This window comes from Lissotriton vulgaris, chromosome 5 (genome assembly GCF_964263255.1).
Source record: "Lissotriton vulgaris chromosome 5, aLisVul1.2, whole genome shotgun sequence".
Taxonomy (NCBI): Eukaryota; Metazoa; Chordata; class Amphibia; order Caudata; family Salamandridae; genus Lissotriton; species Lissotriton vulgaris.
The window spans coordinates 302,802,182-302,814,023 of NC_141693.1; the positions used below are offsets into that span (position 1 = coordinate 302,802,182).

The 11,842-nt window shown below is 44.4% G+C and overlaps 1 protein-coding gene across 1 annotated transcript in view; it reads left to right on the forward strand.

The window, feature by feature from the left end:
• Nucleotides 1-4,703, forward strand: part of LOC147710777 (uncharacterized) — a 209,306-nt gene extending 204,603 nt beyond the window's left edge. Inside the window, exon 9 of the mRNA XM_086921523.1 lies at nt 2,090-4,703. Coding sequence (XP_086777649.1) covers nt 2,090-2,121 — 32 coding nt within the window. The 3' untranslated portion in view covers nt 2,122-4,703. The remainder of the gene's footprint in view (nt 1-2,089) is intronic.
• The last annotated feature ends 7,139 nt before the right edge of the window (nt 4,704-11,842 follow it).

The window sequence follows — 11,842 nt, forward strand, 5'->3', positions numbered from 1 at the left end:
ATGGGAAGCTAAAAGTCTGTCCTGCACGCAGGTCTTGTTTGATTTTAGCACCCAAACTGACCCCATACAGGAGGGGATGCTGCAGCTGCTGGTAATGCCCACTTCATCGCCCGCCAGAGTTCTGACGCTGCTTGGCGGTATATGTGAAGAGGTATCTATTCACTAGAGAAGTCGAAAGTGAGTCCTGGGCACAACACACCCCTCCCCGCAGTTATATGTCGTTCCTTGCTCCTGGCTGGGATACGCGCCTGCCCATACTGCAGCTGCTAGTGCCTCAAACCATGTCAAACGGCGACCCTGTGCACCACACCCCGTCACCCACCTGGGGAACCCATCCTCACTGCCACGACTTGACTGCATCAGTTATAATTGCAGCTGAAGCCCATTGTGTTTTGACTGCAACGACCCCTCGTCACCCCTGGAGTCCCCTCATACAGAACTTGATACTCCTTCATGACTTTGGCTATCGTTTTTGATACACTTATTTTGGGGTATTGTTTTCTTTGATGCTTGTGAAAGGAAGTATTGGTGGGCACTTCTGTTGGTTGTCTTCGACCATCTCCTCTTATCTGGTTGGCATTCCTGAACACGAGACATTAAAGCAGCATTTTATCAATCTACGTTTTTGTACTCCTTGTTGGAGTCCAGGCCTTCTTCACTGGGGGAGGCTTTTTCCTGAATTTGAAAATGTGCCTGTTGTGAATTACTCTTGGCCAATCACCGGCACAGATAACCCAAGACCTTGGAATTCTAAAGTGAATGAACTCTTAGAGTGCACAGCAACTTCTTTAACCCCTTCCGCGCTGATGACGAGCTCAGCTCGTCATGAGGCTTACCTGCCGTGCGCTCATGACGAGCTGAGCTCGTCATGTAACGCGGTATTTACAAAACCGCCGCGCACAGCGGGAAAAGCCGCGCGGCGATGCGGTTAAAGTTCTTGTGTGGTCGTCATAAGCGGGGTCACCTATCTACAGCAATTACAAGTAAAACTACCACCTTCTTTATAATAAAGATGACTTTTCCAATCTTCTCACTATTGCCTCACACATGACCTGTCTGAGGTTGACACTTCATTGGATACACTAGAAGCAGAAAAGTTGTCAATTAACATGTTGTCCTCATCTTCAGATCCATGCCAGGCGAGTTCTGCTGCTGTCAGACCTATGTAGACCAAACAAACTGAACTATTTTGGCCATATATCCTACTGCCTACTGTAACCTTCCTTTATATATCCTGCCATGATGCATTGTTTTTACCTACCCCATATGCAATCCATGCTATCCATCCATAACTAACTCTGGACTATACTATCTACATACCCATTATGTCTCCTGTAGTCTCTATTTATAAATTGTCACTACGTATTTTGTATTTTTCTACGTATATTATCACCATGTAATTTGTATCATCTTTAATTTAACCCTTTGCACCCCTTGTAATGGATGCTGGGCCACCATAACTACCTCCGGACTATATTGCTCACATATCCTACTATCCATCGTATTCTGCTGTTAATTTTGTTACTATGTATTTTGTACTCGTCTATGCAGCCACGTGCACCTTGTGTAATTTCTACTGTACTAACTCTGTAAAGTGCTTTGATACCTACGAGTCAAGTTCGCGCTATACCAAACTCTATAAATAAATAAATAAAACCTTGCTGTAGTACTCACAAGAGTCATTGATCCGGCCATCGAGCCATTGCATTCCAGTCCTCTAGAATTTCTTTCCTGGAAAATAGCTTTCCTTATAGCCATTATCTCGCTAGGACACATAAGTGAGCTACAAGCCCTCACTTTAAAACAGATTTTTATACATTAGGTTTGTCCTCCAAACTGGCCCTACATTTCTTTCCAAAGTGGTCTCTCCTTTCCACCTCAATCAAGTAATTGAACTGCCAGTTTTTCATCTCACTCAGTTTGTAGCTGGAAGAGCACTTCATACTCGATACGTCCAAAAAAAAAAAATACTGTAATAAAAAAACTACAATCTTGTATTACATGTTGCAAATGATCTTGGTTTTTTCCTTGTTACTTGCGGAAAGGGTAGTGCTGCTAGATTAACGTATTGTTTCTCATTCTGCCGCAGTGTTTTCTTCTTATGGAAGGATCGACTCGTGACAGGCTCTTGCCAAGGAGGTGATATTCGAAGTACTCTTATAGAGTTAAACCACATGTTGGAAAACGTGTCTTCTGAGACCACTAGCAACCAGCGGGAAGGCTTTGAGGTGGACTCTACATTTTGGAATCTAGTAGAAGGTGCCCAGGTCTGTTTTTTAAGGACACAAGACATCATATATTTTTTAATTGTTATTTTTTTTAGTGGTACGAGATTGTTAATGTTTTCTCCTTTCCTACATTTAAGTTTGCGCGTCATAACGTTCTCAGGCCTACAATGTGATGTACTGAGGAACTTTAAAGAGGACTGGTGCTGAACCCAAGCATAGGCTGTGAGACCGTGTAAGACAGCTGTGAATGTACTGCAGGTTTCACTGTACAAATAGCATGAAGGTTCGTTTTTGAAATCACAGATCACAATGCGCTGTGTTGCAAACTTTCTAGGGCTGGTCATGTCAATCTTTCTAGCACAACAAACTGCTTGTGTTCTTCATTCCCCACGCCCCAATAAAAATACTTTCATAGTAATAAAAATAATGCTACTCTTTCCTTGATGGTGATCAAGAAGGAAATATAGTTGCTACAGCACAATATGAAGCCGTCTGTTTCTTTGCACTTTCCTACCGCTGTTTAAATGTTATCTTAAGTTTCTTAAACATTATAGTTACGACTGCATAACCTAGAAGGCAGAGCCTGTCATCACATGACATCATGTAACACTCCTTCACAACAAGCTTAAAGGCATAATTAACAAAACAAAGAGCATACTTTTTTTTAAAACGGCTCCATATGTAATCATGGTCACAGGTAAATCTATTCAGCTTCTTTTTACATATTATTTGGTAATCTCCTTTTAGAATTGTAGGAGTACATTTAATTTTTCTCATATGCACACTGTCCCTAAACAAATGTCATTTTGCACGAGAATAGGCCTTAACCTGTGTCTTTTAAGTGTGCCCTTTTTCTCACACAGTCGGACTCTACACAACATAGGCCACTGTGAGCAGTGTCCTGGTATCAGGAACCTACTGCAGCATGAGAAATGTTGTGCTCCAGCAGTCAGGAATGAGGTGGGTGCAAGCTTAATTTTGTAAACGAGCAGAAATGGATAGTTCAAGTAAGGGGCCCAGTGCTCAGATATGTGTGAATACCTGAGTTCAGAATAGGTGTGCAGGACAAGGCATTTAGAAGTATGAATTCCATCCCTTTCACGTGACCAGGAGAGCAGGATTTAGCGTTTCTAAGTGGTATGTACTGGTGCAGTAATAACACGGTGGTTGCTGAATTGCTTTGCTTAGAGCTAAGGAACGGGGGTGTGCCAGAAAGTGACCATGCAAAATAGTTAGAAGCACAAACCTCCAGGCTTGCAGGTATTTGCAGACTTTGGCAGGTTGTTACCTACCCTGAATAGTCATACAAAAATACTTCTGCCAATAGGGATTCTTGAGTAGAAATGGGGAGCTGCACCTCATACTGAATGGGCTTTTTCTGTTGGGAATAAAGTTTTCCCTCGTGAAGAAACTAAAATCCCCCTTGAGTCACATTTCAGGCTGTGGAATTTTACTGCTATTACATTTCCTGTGCAGGAATATTTACACATGAGTAGTTCTAAGAATCTTCAAGCGTTGTAGATCCTCATGAGTATCTGAGGTATTTCTAATAAATTTCTAAAGTCATAAGATTACGCCTCGTGGAGGTGTAATTTTAAGGGAGTACAAGTTTCACTTTTTCCTGACAGTTTTATGTCAGTACACATTAACAAGTAGTATAACTTTTATGAAAAGATGAGAGTTGTGCGTTAAGGGTAAAACTGCCACTGTTTAAATTGCAGAATGTGTTTATTTTTCCAGTCAAGAACTGTTTCTCAAAAGTATTTTGTGGTGTAATAGACAATTACTTCTGAGTTTTTCGTAGTTACATTTGTTTTTTTATTCCAGATTGTATTGTCTTCATTCTAATATAATATTACTTAAAGAAGCAAAAACGTTTAACTAAATAATCTTTATGTATGTGCAACTCGTGCCACTTACGTGCCAAAGAGCGTGAAATACATGAGTACTAACTGCAGAGTATTTGGAAGTACAGTTGTTGCCATGTTCATGTGGTGTTGGGGTAAACAATGTCACCCTAATCTTTACTAGGGTATTATTTTGGTCATTTTCTATTTTAGACTTTTGTTTTTATTATTTACAGATGCTACATAATGCACTGAATGTAACCAATGTTTGGCCACCCCCTTTATTGCTCTTCTTACTAATAAAAACAATAAAAAGTGTAACAGACGTTACTTGAGAGAGAAACTGCTAACCATCCTCCAAAACAGCTAATATTTGCTTTGCTGAGTTGTATTTTTTTACTGTTTAGTGCAATGCCATAAGTAATATAAAGAGCCAAATGATTTTGTTGTTGTCTTTTTATACATACGTTGTGAAAGGAAAACGTAACACTCCTATACGTGTTGCAATATTTCTTTTGTCTGTCTGATTATGTATATCAATTACAATTGTGCCGTGGAAGCCAGATATAATAATGTGCTAGCAAGCATCAATTGGATTTCGTTTGTCTAATAAACATTTCTGAATTCATGTTTTTTTATAGTATTATTTTCAGAGTAAGAAAATGGAAAGTATTCGACTAAAGTAACTAACTGAGTTTACCCGACTTGCTTTTGAATTCAGGTCAACCCTACAGAGTTTACAGAAATCATTTTCCTTAAATATGTAATAAATGCTGGAAGTTGAACAATGCACTGTACCCATGGTTTCTTACATTCAAAGTTTTTATCACACAAATAATTTCCTCTCTGCAACCTTGTAACATGGTATCACCTAAATATTTCCTCCTATTAGAGTTAATACTGGAGGTTTCGAACTGAGAAGCTTCACTTTTCTTAATTGGTAAATGAAAGTTAAGGGGCTGTTACATGAATAACCATCTTCAGTGTATTACAGAGGGTCATCAAACAAGGGTAATGGGCGTCGATGTGGTATAGGCTCTTAAGTGCCCAGTAAATTCTTTGGTATGGTCCACAAGAGTCGTTTACCTACCTGGTAAGTGACACCTAATAACTGCAAAAAAAGAGCAATTTGATGAGAATCCAGCACAACACTCATAAGCTTTTTTTAATTTTTTGAAGCCACACATCACTTTGATTGCTTGATTTTGGACTGCTGTAACTTGTTCAGATTACATTCCATTATATTCAGATATAAGGCAGGGAGGGGTAAGAGATGAGGGTTATGGAGGCAATCTGGTCCCAAGATGGCCTCTGTCTTGTGAGCGCCAACTCAAGCTGTCTTTGCCATAAACCTATATAAAATAAACAGTTTCACAATAAAGGAACAAAGGTAGTGGTGGTTTAGACTGTCGCACTTTCCAATCCTGTACTTGATTTTTTCATTAGAACTGAATGTATCAATGAAAAATGTTTCATATGCGAGAAACGGTGCCCCTCAAGGTAACATTGACATCGCACTACCTCAGATATCGGCTTCCACTCAGATCCCAAACGGGGTCAGTTGTGAGAGACTATTATAAAAAGTTTATCGTACCTCGGCACTCAGATATTTGTTTCATAGAAGCCAATGCTTCTAAGGGAGTTTATTCCCTGTCCTGGCCTGTTTAAAGAGTCAAGACCGCCAATTGCTCCTATGCACAGCATAAATATTTGACCATATAGAGAGAACATCCGAAACATAAAATTGCTTTGATGTTTTAATATGTGGTTTTTCATAGATAATATCTGTACAGTCCTTTGTAATAGTACATGATACAAAAGTTGTTGCCGAAAGTTCTTCTATGCTGAAATCCCCCCCCCCCCCCCCCCCCCCCCAAAAAAATGGATGAAACAGGCAGCCGGCTCGTGTTTTGTTACTGAAAAGTTACTTCCTCAAGGCTTTTAAGATTTGTGGTTGGAAATATCAAGGCCGGTCTAGAATTTTTCATAGGTGAATGGATTGCAACACCTTGATTTGGAAGGTGGATTGCCCCCCAATCCTATGAGTAAGCTTGCTGTGCCCCCAAGCGTCATAAGAGTGTGAATCTTTCCAGGAGTTTCCCTTGCTAGTCTATTGTTTATTTATTCCTGTCCACTACGTGTGAATCTTTAAACAGGCCAGGAATGGGAATAAACTCCCTTGGAAGCATTGGCTTCTATGAAACAAATATCTGAGTGCCGAGGTACGATAAACTTTCTATATAAAATAAACACTGGGATTAAGAGTCCCCATGAAACGCTTCCAGTGAAGGTGAGCTCTGTCCTGGCAGTGTGGAGGCATTGAAGGCCCTCCATCTAACAGTGCATATGGTAGTATGATTTCCATGAAGAAGTACCTGGAACACTTCGCACATGGACGGATGGGAGTGTGAAAGAAGGCAAAGGAAGAAATATTCCCCCTAGGGAGCCAGGCACTCAAGGACTCCAGGGGAACCTGGTGCTATCAAGCACATGCATTAGAAAGGTAGTCATTCATAAATTTTAAACATAGCTGGATGGCCTCAGAGGTCGACTGTTGAGTGAGAAGCAGAGGACTGAAAAGGTAGACAACAAGGTAAAGGTCTTTGAGACCCTGACAGCATCCACAACATTCTCAGGTACAAGATGTGATTTTTGTAAGTATAATGCTATTGACTGCATGGTAAGACTGAATGAGAAGATGGAAATGTTAAAAGATGCTTGATAGAGTGAAAGAACATAGGCGGGCCACCTGAGATTGCAGATGAAGCCCACCATGAATGGTTGATAGGGGCTTTTGGGGCCTTCTGGCGATGCAGGTTGAACCAATTCTTTGGTAGTCTGAAAGATGTACAGGTTACCTGTGACAAGCAGTGAAGAGATGCCAAAAATAAGTTGAACTGTAATGGTGGTTTTACAGTCTCAAGATTGGAGCTACTTGGTGCAGCATATGGTGATACAGAAGAGAGCTGTGATGGCTAGCACCACAGTGTGTGTGCGTGCAGGCCCTCTGGCTGAAAAGTGGACCTTACTGGAGATTACGAAGGAAATGGCAGAGGATAGACTTGTTTCTAATTCGCATGTGGCTGGAAAATCAGCAAATGTTTAGGGCGGCACCAGTGAAGTTAGCAAGGGCCTTTATTGAGGGGTGACATCTAGATGCTGGGTTGCTTTGATATGGTTTAATGTGTTCCTCAGTGGGGGCAGCCCTGAGAGACGGAGTGGTTCGGGTATTGAGGATGCAGGAGGTAAGGCTGGAAGATGTACTCTGGGGAAAGAGGTGAAACACATTGCAGTGGTTTGATGATTGGCTAATGTTGCTGTTTTTTTGTTTTTGATGTCTCTGCACTCTCCCTGCCCTTATGCCAAGGCTCCTTATGATGCAACCGATAGGACTGGGAGCTTGCTGTTCATGTGAGATGGCCATTATTTTTTGGTATAGGGGTTGATCCCACTGTGTTTTCTCTGGTAAACCACTGAGGGTTGATTGCCGTGTGATCAGTCATTTTTTAAAATATTTTAATAAAGATAATTTAAACCTGATATACGAATGAACAGTTAAAATTCTGGAAATTATTGCCACATACATAAATAGCAAGAAGCACCAAGTCTTCAATAATGAAGACAAATTTGTTATATGAATGATAATGAATGGCTTTGGCGACTGCAGTTGCTTGGACAAGCGTAGGGCTTATTGAATACAAAACCCAATGTGCGGACTACCTAGGTTGGCTCAGGAGGATCCCAAGGCCAGGAGCCAGAACCTGAGATCAGTTTGGCAAAATCTCTGTTCTATTGGCATTGAGGCATTATTGATTATCCAGTATTTGGGTGTCTTTCATAGATTCACATGCCTGAATCATTCCCCGTCGTCGAGACGGGAGCCTCCGGTATATAAAAAAGTAATATCCTGAGACATACATATAAAAGAATAGGCCTAAGGGTCTCACCTTAGTGTCCTATCTAGGTCCTTATGCAGGAAGGACCAAACAGAGTAGGCCCAAGGGTCCCACCTTGGTAGCCTATCTGTCCTTTTGTAAAAAGGACCAAAGTAAAGAGAAACAACCAATCAGCTACTACCTCCTTCCAGAACCTTCCTGTCAAGAGCCTCAGTCTCTCAGATTTTCTACCGCACGTTGTGCTAGGGAGTCTCCACCTGAGTTCTCCTCAGGAAACTTATTCTTTTCATCAAAACTCGATATTTTCACAACTTATTTGCCATGGCTGATAGCCAGAAAAAAGGACTATTTCGAGCCTGTACCTCATGTGGCAAAAAGAGGCTCCACGTGGAAGATAAACATGAGACCTGTTTATACTGCCTCTACCCCCAACACCAGGCCAAGGACTGCAGAATATGTAGGACATTCTCACATAAAACCCAGAAGGACCGGGAAGGACGTCTTCTGATATGGCTGAACAGGCTTAAGAACAAACCTGAGAGCGACCTGGTTTCAGAAGGTGAGAGCATGTCTGGCGCCTCGCAGTTCTCCTTGAAGAGGCCTAGGGCTTCCTCTCCTGGCCCCTCAGACACCCCTCCTAAGAAGGCCAGAAAGTCTTCAGAGGGCAAGCCACCTGTGTCTGACAAGGACCTTCCTGTCCCCAGGAAGCAGCCGCTGATTCCGACGACGACACCAACGTCGATGGCCTCCTCAGCGCTGAAAACCGTCTCTACGTCGATGACAGTAGTGTCGACGACGACGGCCTCGTCGGCGTCTTCCTCGTCGACGAGAACGACACCTTCATCGTCGACGAGTAGACCGCTGCCATCTACTCTTCCCTCGACGACTAGGACTACGTCGTCGACGACGCGGTCGACGCCGAAGACATCGACGACGACACCGTTGACGAAAGCCACAACGTCGACGAAGCCTCCTTCGTCGACGAGGAGCACCCCGTCGACGGCGACGAAGCCGTCGACGACGGAAAAGTTGTCGTCGGCGAGAACAACGTCGACGAGGGCATCGACGACGGACATACCGTCGACGAAGAGTAAAATTCCGCCGACGACGGAAAGCTCTCTGGTGGCACCGTCGACACAGGCGTCGACGGCAACTAGTACCTGGAAGGAGTCTGAGCTGCTCTCACATGCTATGGATGCCCAGACGTCCCATGTCACGATTAAGATTACTAAAAAGCCAATCACACCGGACATGACATCACCTAGTAAGGTGCAACAACTAACACCATCCTGCTTCTTACAAAACCAGGACATGGATGAGGAACTGTTTACCCAGGCCATTAGCCCTTCGGAACTGGTGCTTAAGTGCCAAAGTACAGATGAGGAACAAGATGTTGAGGAATCTGTGGATCAAACTGTCCATACTCAGGTACACACTCAAGTGACACCAATGGTGTGCCTGCCAGCATCCTTAGTTTCGGACCTACGATTCTTCATCCAAGACTATAAAGAGCGGTTTCCAGAAAAAACCACTCCTTTTGCTCCTCCAGCTCCGCAGGTACCTGCTCCTGTACCACGACATAAGCCCCCTCCGCTGGTACTTCCTAGAACTCAGGATCCAGCACAGGACACCGACGACGATGAGAGAGACCATGAAGAGGGGGAAGTCCACGATGATGACTCAGACCCTGGCGCAGACCAGGACTACGTCACTCACTCTCCGGCCTCTCCAGAGCCACAGTCTTCGGAGTCTCCACCCGCAGACATTGGTGGCTTCCATAACCTCATTGAGAGGGCAGCCAAAAGGTTCCATATGTCCATGGAAACACAGGAGACTGAATGTTTCCTCTATGATTTTAAGGAACCTGCGAAAAAGACAACAAGATCGATCCCGATTATTGACTACCTATTGAAACAGGGCAAACAACTCATGCAGCCCCCAGCTTCTCTGCAAGTAATAGTGCCCAGGCTTGAAAAAAAATACAAAGCTACATCTTCGGCACCAGCATGCCTCACGGGTCACCCCAAGGCAGACTCCGTGGTTACTCAAGCAGCGCAGAAGAATTCGCGCAACCCTGCGTCTCCCTTACCAACACCACCCGATAAAGAAGGCAGGAAGCTGGATGCCATCGGAAAACGCTTTTCCACCACGTCTGCAACGACGGTGAAGATCGCAAATTCTATTGCACTCCTGGGCCGCTACAACCGTCAGCTCTGGGCAGACATCGCGCCCTACCTCGCTAACCTGCCAGAGGATTTGAAAGAGGAGGCACACTCGCTACTCCTAGAGGGCCAAACATCGGCTTCTGAATTGATTGACTGTGCCATCGACGTAGCCATGACTGGCTTCAGACAGCTGGCGGGCGCCGCTGTTCTAAGACGTCAGGGTTGGCTTAGGGCCACCTCCTTCCGCCAGGAAGTTCAAACTAAAATAATTGATATGCCGTATGATGGCGAACATCTTTTTGGCGAAAAGATCGATGAAGCCCTCACCACAATCAAAAAGGACACCGATACAGCCAGAGCTCTGGGAACTCTACAATCTAGAAATCAGTCCTTTCGTGGCAACAGAGGGAGAGGACAATCTACGTATAGAGGTTCCTACCAAAATAGGTCCTCCTACTCGTACTCCCAGGACAAGACGCAGTTCCAACAGCGTCCACACCAGACGGGACGTCAAACTTCCTACAACAAATCTTCCTACAGGGGAAAAAACCAGAAGAGACCTGCTGGCAATCGCCAATGACTCTTCCCATTGGCCAGCCCTTCCACCATCACATTCTTTAAGACTTGGAGGAAAACTCTCCTTCTTCCTACAGAATTGGCGACAAATAACGACGGACCGGTGGGTTTTACAACTTCTCCAATTCGGTCACTGACTGGAATTTCTTTCAAATCCCCCAACGACACCACCAGCCAAGCGGCCTCACAGACACCTACGGCTGCTTCTTCAGGAAATAGCTTCCATGCTTCAAAAGGGCGCAATAGAAAAAGTTCCACACGCCCAAAAGGGGGAAGGATTCTACTCCCACTTCTTCCTAATTCACAAAAAAGGCAAGAAATGGAGACCGATCCTCAACTTGAGAGCGCTCAATGTGTTCCTAAAGAAACAGTCGTTCCGTATGGTCACACTACAAGAGATCCTGGGACTCCTGGAAGAAGGCGACTACATGACGTCACTAGATCTGCAGGACGCCTACTATCACATCCCTATCCTCAAAGGACACAGGAAGTACCTAAGGTTCGCAGTAGCAGGAACCCACTACCAATTCCGTGTCCTCCCGTTTGGCCTCAAATCTGCCCCACGGATATTCACAAAATGCCTCTCTCCTGTGGCAGCCTTCCTTCGTCAACAGGGACACCAGGTTTTCCCATACCTGGACGACTGGCTGGTAAAGGCCCCGTCGGCAACAGCCGCAGCCGCGTCTTCCAGCGCCTGTCTGCATCTTTTCCGCCAACTAGGCCTGACTCTCAACAGAGAGAAGTCATCATTGAAACCAAGCAAAGTCATCACTTTCCTTGGAGCGACCCTGGACACGGAACGCGCGAGAGCCTTCCCCTCGCAGGAGAGAAAAACAAAACTTGTCTCCTTAGCCACGTTAGTGGCATCCAAAAAGACTCTGACTGTCCGTACCTTCAAGTCGCTCCTCGGCATGATGTCTTCATGCATTCTGCTCATCCCACACTGCTGTCTCAAAATGCGCCCCCTTCAGGAAGAACTGACAAGACAGTGGACACAAGCTGCGGGAACATTCGAAGACCGCATACGAGTCACACAATCTATAGTCAACCATCTACAATGGTGGAGGTCAACCAAACACCTGTCGCAGAGACTGCCGTTCCTGCTTCCGGCGCAACCACATGTAGTCACA